The 15083-nt window shown below is 43.6% G+C and overlaps 1 protein-coding gene across 3 annotated transcripts in view; it reads left to right on the top strand.

Annotated features, from left to right (window-relative positions):
- CAPZB (capping actin protein of muscle Z-line subunit beta) overlaps nucleotides 1-15083 on the top strand; it is a 52307-nt gene that overhangs the window by 33430 nt on the left and 3794 nt on the right. For all 3 annotated transcript variants that reach the window (XM_085242576.1, XM_085242578.1, XM_085242579.1), the window contains exons 5-7: nucleotides 6787-6928; nucleotides 7460-7576; nucleotides 14612-14677. In XM_085242576.1, coding sequence (XP_085098702.1) covers nucleotides 6787-6928; nucleotides 7460-7576; nucleotides 14612-14677 — 325 coding nt within the window. The remainder of the gene's footprint in view (nucleotides 1-6786; nucleotides 6929-7459; nucleotides 7577-14611; nucleotides 14678-15083) is intronic.

Raw genomic sequence — 15083 nt, 5'->3', positions numbered from 1 at the left:
TTATTGCCCTTTGCTTGACGTGTGTGTGCGCAATTGATTGAAATCAAAGCATAATGAGGACCAGGGTGGCTGGGTAAATCTATTTTAGATTCTGCATTCTGTTGTTTTGGGTTGGAGATAATCAGTGCTTTAATTAAGTAATCTAATCGCTCTTTGTTGTCTGGAAGAAATCGTTTCTGAAGTGATTAAATAGACCTCCCTGGGGAAGGATGCTGCTGCTCTGGGTGTTTCTACAAACAGGATGGTTGTTGGCAACTCCAGACTAGTTTAGTAAGTGTACATACATTTAGAGAGCTGTTCTTACCTCTTCATTTCCTGGGCTAAGTTGAATTTCTTGGTGGTTTTGATTTTTAACAGCTGTACCAAAAAAAAATCCAACCTCATGTTGATCATTCAGCTTCTGTAAATATTTTTATTGATTAAAACTTTGAGTTATTTCAGCAGAGTAAGCCATGAAGCCTTGAACTTCTGCTTCAGTCTTTGTTTAGATGTTGATCCATTTTCAATTTGTTATGTTAGGGCTCTGGATGAGGAATTTAATGGGTGTGGAAGGAGGTCTGGGAGAGGATTGACCTCTAAAATATGTCTTTATTGTGCGTAATCCTCTTGTTATTGAATTTTGGATCGGAATTGTGTCTGAAGTGGAGTTAAAAACAAGCTGGCACCTCACCTTTTAACTTTCAGAGTACTCCATTTACCCTTATTGTGTTTTATGTCACTGAACAGCCTGGGTTCTCTCCTCTTTGGGGATCACAGGGAGAATAGAGACGTCTCATTTTGGGGCTCTGTGCCATCGTCTCGACCACCAAGCGCCTTCAAGTCCTGGAGCTCTGGGTAGCTTTCCCCTTTTTATCAGTTCTTATGGGTTTTTTGCATCCTGTTACATGATCTGATAGACTCCAAGTGGATCCTCCAAGTGGATTTCTTTCATCCTACTTTGAAAATATTTTGCGCTGCTGGCGAGGTTGGTAGCAATTACTTTATTTACCAAGTTGATCTCTTTTGACTCATTTTGCGTATGGAGCAGTGCTGATTATTCCAGCACACTGATAGAAGCAGAGGAGCAGATGGAGGAGGTGCAGCTCACGATTGGGTTCAGCACGGCCCTGCTTTCAGCTCACCAAGGGACCAGGCAGCTGCACGCTCTCTCTGTAAGCATTCTGTCTGTGTTTAGATGTAAACCTACTTTGCCTAAACTGAAAATCCATGGAAAGCTTTGAAGTGATTTTATTGCCATTAGCTCACTGTTCCTCATTAATGGTTACTAGCCCTTTGTGCTGGCTTTCTCTTGGGCTCAAGAGTCGCTGTGGTTTGCACAGCGAGAGCCATACAGATTGAATCCAGATGCATTTGTTATACATCCCAGCACTAAGGAAACCTGACTTTCCATCTCACTGCTGGCCAGGCTTTTGCACAATAGGGTGTGACATCAGGATTATGTCATCTGTGAGATTCTTGCCTCCGGGTTAGGCTGATAAGTACAAGATGAAGGCTCATAAGACAAACCTAAACTGCCAAGATGCTCACTGCTTTAATGTTTGTGTGCTTTTAAAATTAAAGCCATGTTGTTTTCCCAAGGAAATTGTGTTTAGATGTAAGAATAAACAGAGCAGTGTTGGGATCTCTTCCTTAGCTCGCCCATAGCCAGCACGAAACTCAAAGTAGCACCAAAACTGAAGCTGTTAGACGTTACAAAGGTGAAGGTGAACTTAGAAGAGGAAAGCATTAAGCACGTTGTCATGCTGTGCAAACTAAATTAGTTGCTTTTCATCCAATTTCTTTTTTCTTTGGGTGCCTCATTTTGGAGCATATCTGCAGAGGCTGCATTCTTATCTTCTGAATCTGAGATTTTCAGGGGAGGAGGAGTTTTTCCCTTGGGTTCCCACGGTTCCCTATGATTACATCAAGTCTCAGCACAAGAGGGACAGCTTGTGTTAGGAAGCTGTCACAAATGAATGGTGTTCAAAGGATGGAAAAAGGAAGGCAAATTTAAGAACAAGCCCTAGCCATCTTGCAGTGTACGTGATGGATGGATATTTGAAGGAAGAAGCTGCATGAAATCTGTAGCCTGCTCAGACTTTGGCACACTCAGTACATGACACACAAGACTTGTGCTGCTGTCTTCTCCCCTCCTACCCATCCAGGAATTGTAGCTGGCAGTCTCTGAAATGTGTCAGACTGTTGGCTGATGAAGCAGTGGGCTGTGCAGAACACGCTGCTCCAACGGATGGGCACGGGTGAGAGATTTGTGAGCGTTTGGTGCTTCCTGACAGGTAATGAGCCAGTTCCCCCTTTGGACACGGTACAAAGTGACCCATTGTCTTGATTATTAGGTGGCTAATGGAGCTGTTTCCAGGTGACTTCTCAAAAGGGATTTGGTCTGTAGTTTCCATCTTCTAAGAGCAGTTGGATGGTAAGGAAGGTGTGAGCAATGCAGGTTTTTGTTTTTTAAATAATGAAAGGCACTAGAAAGCAGAAAACCCAAGGTCCTGGGGGATATTTAGCCTTCAGGATCCCATTGTTTGGGTACTGTTTTCGTTCCATGCAGAGTTCTTGCACTTCACAACTCTGCTTCACAGTTTGAGTCATCCCACCACGGTCCAGATGTGTGCTTTTAAGTACAACTGGCATTGAAGTTACACATACCTAACAAGATTGGTATGTTTGCTCCAGGGACTGTTGCACCTGTGTATGCTGGAAAGAATTTCTGTAAAATACCTGTGCAGAGTCCACGGGCATACTTTGGGCTGCGCTCATAAACTGCGGTGAAAAAACAGCTGGTGTGAATACACAAACATTTTACCTTCCTCTCTGTAAGTATTTAGGTACATTCTTTACGTGTTACATGGTTGCACCCCTGGGATTGAGAAGGGAGAGGCGAATTCTCAATCATTTATATGCAGGCCAGCAGGAGAGGTGTTACTTCTGGTACCAGGCTGGCCTTTTTATTAGAGAATTAGCTTTTGAGCATCATTACTAGAAAGCTGGACTGGGGACACAGGCAGAGAACTTATTTGGTGACAGCTGCTGTCCTAAAGACTTTTTCCCCCCTGGCTTGAGCTACAAGGTGATTGGAACAGACACCTCACCAATTTTTGGGTTTGGTAGGGAGTGAACTGCTGAAACTGCCCACTTCCTTCATGTTTCTGTTGCTGTTTGTGTTTGAAACAACAGGGTGCAGGCACAGAGGAAGGACTGGGGGGAAGTTGTACCGAATCACATGGCACCAATGTCATCTCTTTTAACAGGAGGTGAGGTATCTCCTTCCTCACCTCATCGTGTTTTTGGGTTGCTCTGGCTGTGACCCAGTCATTGTCACTGCAGTAAAAACATTTGTAGGTGAACCCTCAATATTTCCCCTTGGGGTAGATTTTTTTAAAGATAAGTGTCTTGGAAGTCTGAATAGAGACATTTCCCTTTCCGTGCTGAACTTCTGCAGTTGGAAGAAGTGTCCATAAAGCCTTGAGAAAATAAAATATTTTACTGCTTTGCAAGAGCCAGCTTGAAGCACTACACCTCTTTTGAAGGTTTGCATGGCCCATCTGAGATCCCAGTAATGGTACTTTGGCATTAGGGTTTTGTTGCTCCAAGAGTCCTTAAGCCAGCTACAAAAACCCACCCACTGCCTTTGGCACTCAGTTCCCTACTGGAAAACTCACAAGTGTTTTTATGGATGAATGATTTGGTTCTAGAGTGTAACTGAGAGTCATGGCTTCTTTTTATTGCCGTGTGGTGGAAACTCATTTTCTCAGCATACAGTCCAGTATTCATTTGCAAGGCTTCTGGGAAGCAGAATGCTATCAGGAAGGTTATGGTGTCTTTCCTGATGTGTTCCTTAGTGGTAACGTTATGAACCTGTCCTTCTGTATGAGGAATCTGTCAGATCCCTCTTGAAATCACAGCTTTGTTCTGACCACAGCCTCTGTCTGATGGATACAGCTCAGGTTCCTTAAATTTCCATCCTGCATCTCCACCCGCTGGAACTTCAAACACTCCATAAAGCTTTGGATCACTCTTAGCTTAAATACTTCCCTTTATTCTCGTGTTTGTAAAGTAGGTCAGTCCTAAGCGTGACATTTTTTGTATAAAACAGCTTTTTCCAGGAGCTTTGTGGTTGATGAGTAGCGGATATAAAACTGAAGTGTTTGATCATGGCTTTAGAGCTAGAATTGATTTTGAGTGAAATGAATTTTGCAGAGAAAATAATGTGAGTGGTTACGTTGGGTTTGTGGCTCTCAGTCACCTTCTTGGGCAGCCACATAAAAGCTGGTTTTACTGGAGATGGAGGAGCACTGGCCGTCCTCAGGGCAGGTGGTGGCATTGGCATGGTGACCTCTTGCTTGGCAATGCAGGGATGTGACTGGTGACATATCTAGAAAACAATGTTTTTTGTTGTTCCCTTAATTTTGCTCTAGGTAAAGGCAGGATCTGTCCTGGAGAGATGTAGGATTTTAGTAAATAATAATTAGTTTCAATCACCATTGAAGGGGTTTCTTGGAGATAATCCAACCTTCATGCAGCAAATCCAAGTTTATGAATGTAGATTTAAATTCCTACCAATCTGTCATCCCATTTTCTATTATGCAGCAGCCAATTAACCTGTATTACTTCTTAATTTTTCTTGTAGAAAACAGGTTTCAAGGAATGTTCCCCCCCTAAACATGACTTCAAATAGTTTTCAGTTTTCCCTTTACAGCACGAGGAAATGTAGACTCTAAAATTGTCATTTTCTGTACATTTTCTCCCCACGAAGGAGGGATGAGTGGAATGGTTCTGGATTGATGAGGCACAGAGGAAGCTTTGGGTCGTATTCATCCCACTCTTGCCTCAGATTCATGATGGTTCAATCACTGCCATTATTGATGGAGCATCCATATACGATGTCAAAGCAACTTCACTGAAGTAGCACGTTAGTATTTAAAGCAGTATTAATGCTATATTTGATTCATTAAATATACAAAGGCAAGTTAAAGCATTTCCATGTGTGTGCTGTTAGTTCTGGCGGGGGGTTCTTCAGATGGTTTTATGTGGTTTCAGACAACATTTTAGCACATTCTTAAAATACCCACAAAAGCCTTTATGTAGAATCTCATAAAGGTGAACCACATAAAAATTATTATTTTTTTTTCCTGTTTCATGTCATTAGGATCAAAGTACAGTAGGTAAGAATGAATTTCCAAAAGCCTTGTTTTGGTCTCTCTCTTAATTAACGTTTCATGCTTGTAGCAAGCTCATAAAGTGGGTAATAGGGGAACTCTCTGTATGCATGGCAATATTCTCAGAGACTGAATTTTGACTGAATTCACTTATTCTTTACATGAATATTTTAAGCAAACTTGCTGTGGAAGTGCACAGTGCTTTGGGCTCTGTGGCCTTTGGTTCAAGCCCTTCTGTCAAAGGAAGCATCGGAACTCAACATCAGAATCAGAATTTAGCTTGCTGAAGTCCTGAAATTCCTGTTAACTGCATTAACCAAAATCCATTCGTGAATTCCCCAGGGGACATAAAAAGGGTGTTTGTTGGTTTGTTAGGTTCAAATTGCCTGCTGGAAGTCTGGCTTCAGCACACCTGCAGAGCACAGGGCTTTCCTTTAAAGGCAGTGCCTTAACAGATGTCATAGGACAGTGCTGTGTGTGGTTGTTTCTTCAGTTATACAGTTATGCACGCACACAGTTGTAAAGAATCAGGGCTTTCTGGTGACACAGCCTTACAACAACATGCTAGACTGGTCTGTAAATGCAGATCAAACACTCAAAGCAGCACAGGTTATTTGCAATGCATTCCTGATGTTTTTTCTCCCAGCCTGTGGAAGATGGGTTGGTGTTCCTGAAACCACAGCGCTTCAGGCTGATATGCCAAGTCCAAAATGCACAGTAAATCACATCTAAAGTGCCATTAACAACTGCCAGGCTCGTGTTTAGAAAGGAGGGGAGCACGAAGGTGGGAGGCTCCAACACGTTTTTCGTGTTGGCGATGAGTGATGTTTCCATTTCTTGCTGGAGAGGAGAAACGTGCAGCCACTTGCAGATCTTTGTGATCGTCTTGCCTGTATAGCAAGAAGCAGGAATACAGAGCACCAGTGCTAGAAAGCAGCTGAGATATGCAGGTGTCATTGCTTTGTTAGTTCTCTTAGTGTGCACCTTGTGCTACCTGAAACGTGAGGTTGAGGTGGTTTAGCTTGTTCTCTTTTGTATGCTGTAGCTGAAGCTGGAACATGATGTGAACCTAGACAACATCCCTTTGTTCCTAAGGCTTTGGTTTTGGTTCAGCTCTGTTTGCAGTCAGTAAGTCAGCCTCACACAGAGTTTTGAGATAGCAGCATGAAGCTGCTTACTTGCTCCCTTTTGTCTTAATTAGCAGACTGCATTGTAAAGAACTTCCAGACTTGCTCAATAGAGAAAGAAAAGGAGGAAAAAAAGTCAAAAACTGTAAAATAGAGCCTTACTCTCAGCCTGCTTTGTAGCTTGTGCTTTCACCAGCTGTTACAGTTAATTGGAATCAGAGGGATTGTTTTCTCAAGTACTGTAGAAATGTGCAACTTGCTCTGTTTCTCACCAGACTTTTATTCTCCTTTAGAGAAATATACAGTCTTGTTGCAATTAAAATCTGTGTATTATAAAGTTATGTCAACTGCTGTGTTTCTAGGTATCTAACCATTGAGACTGGGCCGTCTTACAATCAAAAAATCTTTGTTAAGATGTAGAGTTCTGCTTATTTAAGATGATTATCTGACTCCAGCTTGGATCCTGCTTGCTGTTAACATGCCTTTTGGATTGCATCCTGCAGGTATTTTGAAGGTGGAGTCTCCTCTGTCTACCTCTGGGATCTGGATCATGGTTTTGCCGGTGTGATCCTCATTAAGAAAGCTGGAGATGGATCAAAGAAGATTAAGGGATGCTGGGATTCCATCCACGTGGTGGAGGTTCAGGTACAGCCTCTGGGGCAGCTGATATTCCTAAGTGAAAACAAAACCCAGTTAATTCCAGACAATTAACAAGCACAGGTGTTCCACTGAACAATGCCATATTGTGTTCAAGGCTGTAAACTTCTTTCCCCTGTTAATTCTGAAAATTCCCTGAAGCAATTTGGATAGAGATAAGTCAGGTCTGTAATCAAAAGGAATCCCAGAAGAATTGAAAGTATGTTGCTTTCTATACTCGCGATCCTGAGATTATTATTATTTTTTTCTTAAAAAACATAAAAGTTTACAGATAAATATCACTAATTAGGTAATAAAAACGAGGTAACAGGAGGTTAAATTGCTCTAGCAAGATTTGCTTTTGGAGAACTGGGAAAATAGGCTCACTTGTGCTTGTTTTTAAGAAGCAGGCTGTGCTCTGTAATTGCAGTTACACGTATCTGCCCTTCTACTCATAGAGCCTCTATGGCAGCCACCTTTTAGTTCCTGGAGGGTTTGTCACCTTTTGTGTTTTTCCTTTTCTTGTCCTCCCTCTTCCAGGAGAAATCCAGCGGTCGTACTGCTCATTACAAGCTGACCTCCACAGTGATGCTGTGGCTGCAGACTAATAAAACTGGTTCTGGTACCATGAACCTTGGTGGGAGCCTTACCAGACAGGTACGTCTGCAAACTGCACCAGTGCACACTGCAGACCTGCATGCCTTTCCCTATTTATATACCCAGTAGCCTCAGTCAGGAACAAAAAGTTTATTTTGTGAGGTGTTGGATCAGTGTCTGTTCTCATGCTGCATATGCACTCCAGTGAAGAAGTTAAGGCACAAGTGTGTGGTTACCAGGAAGCCCCTTGAATGTGGCTTGATGGCAGTATAGCTTTCAACTAGAAATACAAAACGTTCAGCAGGAGCTTAGATGTTCATTTAAGTCTTAATTTTGTGTTCAGTATTCCTGAACTCTTACACTTCTGCATGCATTGCATGGACAGACGTTTTTAAGTTTGCCCACATTGTTACCAGAGACTGCAGTAGGATTATAAAAAAATAAGATGCAACTTTTTTGTTCCATTTCTTCTTTTTTTAAAGCCAGCTAGGCCACTGTGGCCAGCCCTGTATTTTGCTTGGACCATACAATTCTTCTGTTCTTAAAGGCCTTAAGTATTTTTTAGTATCCTCCTTTAGTGTTTTACTCTTGCAATACCAGGACAGTGATAAAAAAAATTACATGTCTTCTAAGCATTTGTTTTTTATTCCAGTGCAAATTGCTTTGGCTTCCTCTTGAGAAAGCCATTTCTCAGAGAGGAGGTGCCAGAATGATGACTGTTAGGCTGCACTGCTGTCAAAGGCTCTGGCAGAGCTGAGTGCACTGCCTGAAGGTGCCTCTGCCCCAGCCACCTGCCAGAGGTTGCTGTCTCTGTACTGCATGAATTGGGGTTGTGGAAATCAGTGACTCGCAAAGAGTAATAAACTCAGGGGGACAGGAGGCATATTGTGTGGCCATGAGTGACTAGAGAGATTGGCAGTTGCTAAAACTCCTTTATGAGACTTCCCAGGGCAGCCTGTTGCTTTCGATACAAAGGACAATGCAGACTCTGTTAAGCAGCCCGTGGTTTTGCACAGGTTTGAGGCAGGCAAAGGAACAAAGGATCTACGATCATTGAGAGGAACTGAATTGTGTTAGTCTTGCAGACGTGGAAGCTTGCCCTAGATTTTTCTTTCCACCTTGTTGATTTACAGAAGAAGCTGATAGAAAAACAGGAGGCATCTGGAGATGGTTTTTGAGCATTGCGCACTCTTTTAAAATGTTTGCAGTAATTACACTCGAGTTATGGTGACCCAGACAAATATTTAATCACAGGCCTTCCTAATACTTTAAATCATAGCTGTGAAGTGGACGCCAAGGGCTTGACTCTGGCCATGGCCTTATGGTGTGTGAGAGCTATGCCAAGGAAAACAAGGGTCTGTTGAGAACGGGTGTCCTCAGTACACCTTGGCCTGAACTGCTTGGCCTTGTTTAGTTTGACTTTCACTCTCTCAGCTTTAGTGAGGAGATTCATGCTTCTGTCATCATTTTAACAGCAGATCATTTAATTCATATGTGATGCATTAAAGCAGGGGCCTGCTTCCAATGTAAGTAACCATAAAGGAGCCACTGGGGTAATGATGCACTGCTTCTGCACAAACAATGGAAACTTGAGTTTTAGAATTCAGCTCTGGGCTGCAGAGCTCTGCTTTGCAGATGCCGTGAGGTGCTTCACGGGACAGCAGTTCTAGTTTTGCTTTTTGGTGGGCTTTTTATGCAGTCTGCAGTGAACTCTGACACCAACAGTAGGCTGCAGTTATCTTGTGAACGAGTGTCACAGTTTGACAACATCAGTAAGCTGTTGTTCTAACCATCAGTACGAAACACCTTTCTCTATGGTAGATTGTTGATGGTTTTGGTCAACTCAACATTTAAGCTACTTGACCACCTTTGATCCTAAAATGCAAATAGCAGATGTCTTTGTGTTTCAGTGGAAGCTTTTGAAGTGTTCACAAGTTTTGTAATATCCTGGCTTATATGCTGATGGCAGGGAGAACCTTTCAGTGCTTGGAAAAGGAAGTCTGTTGAGAGCCATTACTTTGAAACCAGTTTCACCTCCTAGCTGCAAATCGGGTATTTTTCGAGTGATGAATGATTAACTTGGTGGCCAGGAGCAGGCTCATGTAATGCCTCCTAATTCACCACCTCTGGCAGCTTCGAAGAGCTGGGCACAGCTCACACTGAAATGCTATGGGGAGCATTTGCAGCTTCATATGGAAACACTTGCTCAGTAATTCCCCTTCCTGGTGTCTGCAGATGACACTTGGTGCAAGCAGTCAGGCAGTCCTGTTTGTTCTGTGAGTGGACAGCAGGGTACTGTGGTAGGACTGGATCTGGAAGTAAGAGCCTAAAATATTTTCTGCTCTCATTTCCTATTGGTGAAGCATTGTTGCAAAGCATCAGACACCAGCGTACTTCTTTTTGGTTTTTCTCTTTGTTGATTTTATTGAGACTGTTTGGAAAAATGTGTCTGTGCATTTGTGGAATATCCTCAGAGTTGTTCCTAGAATCCTCCTGCTTAGGCTCTTTCTAAGTGTTGCAGAGAATTTTTAAGAATCAAACCCTTTTTTGCCTCTTTCCCAGATGCTGTGTATCTCAGTGTTTTTACACCTGACTTTGGGCCGTTGAAATTATGCTCTGGGTAGTCAGAAATCATTTCCCTGTGTCTCCTTTAGTGTTGTCTCTTTATTTAGAATGGGAAACTGACTCTACAGCATTTTACATTTGTAAGCAGATGGAATAAGGAAGGAGAGATGTGGAACACTGAGGAGCTGTCCTGGTTTAGGAGGTCGAACGTCTTTATGTAGCTTCACTTAACCTGATGGTTTTCTAAATGAGAACTTCAGGCTTTTGCTTTATCCATTCATTATCTTTTGCTGCTGCTGCTTTGCCCCAAAAGGCAAGAAGAGTCAGATAGAGACCTGCTCCTGCAACTAGAGTGCTCTCTAGGCAGCTTGTGTTCTGGGACGGGCCTGGATGCTGTTCAAGAGAGCGTGGAGCTGCTGCACCACAGCCAGGACGGAGGAAGCAGCTCCCAGCTCACATCTGACACTGGCAGGCTTCAGTAAATACAGGGAGCGAGGCTGGAATTTGGATAGGGAAGGAGTACTCGATGTGTTCTGTGCTGTCTGCGTCAGCGAGGGGCCACAGATCGAAGTGCTGTACGTCTGAGAGGAGAGGACAGGACAGGACAGGCTGCCTTCAGTTTGCAGCAAGGAGAGGTGCTTAGAGGGAAATGAAAAATGCCAGCAGCTTTTCAGTTGCCTTGCACACACTCCAAAGGCAGCAGGTAGCTCCCACCCCATCTGATTCGAGCCAGATGCTTGGCAGATGATTCTTTGACAGACATTAGGGTCCCATCCTCTGTGTGTGCTGCAATTGTGCTGTTCACCACAGTACTGCTTCGACCAAGCTTTGTGCTTGCATCAGGCTGCACTTTTATTTCAGTCAGAGCAATCTGGTCCTGTTTCATTTTATGCAAAGTAGATGGAGCCTTCCAGCTTTCTGGCAAACAATCAAATGTGCACTTTGTTGGACAGCTTTCTGGAGCCCCCTCCTTAAAAGCAAGGCTAACAGGTGCCTTGCTGAGCTCCTGCTGTGCACAAAGAACCCGTCTGTGTTTCCTAAGCCAGGGTGAGCATCGTGAGGAAGTGCCAGTTCACTGAGGAAGACGTTGGCTCCAAACCTGGAGTTTATTTACATCTGGAGGTATGGGAAGGGGAGGATATAAAGTTGTAGAGGAAGTGAAGCCTGGGATTTCAGATTAAAGCAGCGCAGATGTGTGTTGATTTTCGTGCCTGAAATACTCTGCAGCAAAGGTGGAACATTTTGCAGAGCTGGATGAAGGCTGGTCTGCTGCAATATGAGCTTTTCCTGCGCACAGGAAGATGTGCTCTGTGATATATTACTGCTCAATAAAGCACCAGCAGAGACATTCTGCCATTTATCATAATAGGTAAATCCTCTGAGGCTAGTGCTCTGCAATTAGGCAAGTCATATATTTTCATCAAGCTGAGCTTTCATGTAAAGGCCTATCCCTCTGACTTCCAGATGTTGAGGCAGAACGGGGTGTTCAGGAGTGTATTTCCAATGGAGGAATCTGTGAGTTCTAGCTGTCAGACTCCTTATGCCATTTTCCCAACTCTTGGAGGCATTTTGGGGTGCAGAGAATAGCAGAGATGTACCGAATAGTTATTGTACAAGAAAAGGAAACTTTCTGCTTCACCTGGCACACAGATTTTCCTGATTTACAGAATCACAGAATGGCCCGGGTTGGAAGGGACCTCAAGGATCATGAGTCTCCAACCCCCTGCCACATGCAGAGCCACCAACCTCCACATTTAATACCAGACCAGGGCTTAGGTTGAGAGAGAGTAGAAGAGATGAGCAAGTACAGCCTGGCATGGAGAGCTGGTGTAATATCACTGGTTTTGCTCATGGTTTGGAAGTTTGGGAAAGGGTAGAGGATGTAGTTTGCTTACACTGATGGAAATAAATGTGCTTGAAGGCCGTGAAAAGATGAGGTTAGCTCTTGGCTGATTTCTGCAACACCGTAAGCTATGCGGAGCTCACAGCCTTCGTTTATCTGGTTAGAGTTTGAAATAAACGTTGGAGAAAAAGGCCAATTTTTGTTTCATTGATATCCAAATAATTCCCCATAATTTCCACCTGGAGACTTCAGTCTGCCCACTGCCTGTGGCTTGGGAGCCTTTGGTCTGTTTGTGTTTCATTAAGGAGATTTTCACATCGCTCCGTGGCCAGAGCAGCTGTGGCTGTTTGTCATCAGTTCTTCTGTGGCTGAGTTTCTCTCTTATCTTTCTAGTATTTTTAGTTGCTTTCATGATGAACCAGTGTTTATCCAACTTACGTTTCTCGTTCAGTGTTAACTCTTCCTCCAAATAACATTTACAGAAAGCCCAAACAGCTGCTGTGTTCCATGCAGGAAACAACCCAAGTGACCAGCCAGCCATCGAGAGCTTAATATGCCCAGAAGAGTGAGTTTCCTTCTGAGTCAGACCTGCAGCAGATGGCTGGGGAAACGAGGCAAGGAAGCCAGGCAGCATCTCCCTCGACTGGGAGAGGAGAGACTGGGCCATGGAGCTGGGACTTGGCTCCTTCTGGAGCGTTAGGGTTTTTGGCTGAGCTCAGTGGCAGATGGGGAGGGACAGTGGGAAGATGAGCTGCTTGTTAACATCAACATAGAGAATGGAATTTCCCCTCTGTGCAAATTAACCCCTTTTTTAAGTGGCTGTAGGCTTTCTGCCTAGGTCCATGCAGTGACAACCAACGGAAGGAACCTTTAAAAATCCCAACAACTCTGCTGTTTGTATAACACGGCTGCTTACTGACTCTGAACTCCATTAAAACAGCCTTTCATAACATCTGGGCTTCTATAGCACGTAAAAAATGTTTTTCTTCTGGCAGCAGATTTTATGGAGATGTAATAATACGCGTTTTGAAAAAAAAAATAATTCTATTTTCAGTTGCTGTTTCTTCCCCATGAAGTTGGTGTGTCCAGGTGTGGAGGAGACATGGTGGAGAGCTTGTCAAAATCAGTGACCCACTGCCAGCTGCCCCGCAGCCCCAGATCTGATCAATTTGCTGCTAGTTCCCAGACTCACCATAACTTGTATGCGTGTGTGTTTGCATAGTTCAGATTTATTTTCTCCTTCTCCCACGACTGGATCCATTCTTCAGGCAACGTGTCTCCATTACATGTAAACAATCTGACTGTAATCTAAAGGAAGAATTTAAACGTTCGTACTCTTTTTCTCCCCCCCCCCCCCTTCTAGGTTATCTTTTGCCTTCAGGGTTCCAACTAAATTACATGCTTCCCTAAGCCTGTTAGAGACTTGGCTTATTAGAAGAAACCTGTAGCTGGCCCAGATATTTAAACTCTACCCTGAGGGAGGGATATGAACAGATGGATAAGAGAATTCAGTGAGATTAGTAAAACCCTTTGAAGACTGTTCTTCCCACTACATTTTTCTCCCAGTTTTTTTTTTCTCCTTGCCATCTCAGCACATCTTGTGTCATGTGAGGTTCCTGGGTCTGATTGCTCAACAGCTTGTCTGCACTTAGCCAGAATTTTCATCTTGGGAATGGGGAAGATTGTCTTTTCCCCTGGCAAGTGAAGCTTACAGATCTTGGACAGCCAGCCACAGCCCCTGGGTGAACACTGTATTGGGTGAAGGCAGCTGAAACATAGAAAACATGGCATTCTGCAGTGCCAGCTTCCAGTTTTCAGTCTTTGTAATGGAAAATCTCACCTGGGTTGGTGTTGTCTGCTGTTCAAGCAGTACTAAGAGGGTGGTACTGTGATGCTACTTAACCTTGGTCCAACTCTGGTTCGCTTCTCCAAAATGCAGTCTGCTTCTTTCCCCCCCATACTTAGCAGCCAGTACTTATTCCCCCAGTGGGCAAGTTCTGATAAGCTGGTTTGGTTTTGATCTAAAAGAAAAAAAGATCAACAAATGTTCAAATTTCTCTTTCCATGTAATTGCAGTTTATGCAGTTATCAGTAGTCTTGCAGATAGCTGTGATTTTTACATTTCTCTTTTCATTCCCTCTCTACTAGAAGGTAAGTAATACCTAAGACTTCTTTTGTCAGGAAATCTTGAAAATGGTGAACGTGCCCCATGTGTGGTTGGAAAAATAGTATTTGAGATGAAGATGAAACAGCTGTTTTTGCAGGGATATTTCACAGTAGTTAAACTGACAGCACCATCCTTGTGTGCATCTCATCAACAGCCTTGTTTTCACATCCACATGCTGTGCTCCTGTGCTGCTTGCCCTGCTACATGTGCACCTCCTGCAGCCCCTTAGTAGGTAGGGAATGACAATTTCGTAGTGCCTGTCTATACCATGAGTCTACTGCAGGGTTTTGCTTTGATTCATGGCTTTCATTACAGCACATTTCTGTTACCAACATGTGAGTCTTTGTCTAGTTCAGGGAATTTCTCAGTGTGTTACTTGTCTGTTTGCACACTGAAAGAATAGAGTTAATCCAGGATTTTGAGACCTACTTCTTTTATCCCTTCTCTTGAGAAGTAAAGCTGTCGTGCATGTGTCATCAGATTTCCACAGCACTGATGGATCTGTGTCTTTCCTTAACAGATGGAGAAAGATGAGACCGTGAGCGACTCTTCTCCACACATAGCCAATATTGGACGCTTGGTAGAGGTAAGGTTGTGAAGCCACTGTAGCTTGAGCTTGCTGCAGGCTCTCACCCACATGGGGTCCCATGCTGAAGAACTCCGTGTTCTGCTTGCCTTTGGCTTCACAAGCAAGTTACTGGTTTGTACTGTATTGCACCCAGTGGTGTGAATGGTGCTCCAGCAGTCTGTGGATGCAGAAGGGCCATCTGCACCTGGTCTCCTGCTCAGCAGAGCAGTAATCTTCCCGTGAAATAAACTATTCTGAGAACTAGCTAACAACAGCCTGCCCCCTTCATCGTTCCTACAGTCGTTTTTAAGGCAGAGTTATTTAAAGTCAGGATATGTTATTCAGAACTCAAAAATGCAGTGTTTCAAGTGCTTACGAAGTCGACTGGAATTGTTGCTGCTTGTTGTGGTTTTATGGCACCTGT

Source organism: Meleagris gallopavo, chromosome 23 (genome assembly GCF_905368555.1).
Source record: "Meleagris gallopavo chromosome 23, MGAL_WU_HG_1.1, whole genome shotgun sequence".
NCBI lineage: Eukaryota > Metazoa > Chordata > Aves > Galliformes > Phasianidae > Meleagris > Meleagris gallopavo.
The sequence above is the reverse complement of the archived record's forward strand: the minus strand, read 5'-3'. Positions and strand labels throughout refer to the sequence as shown.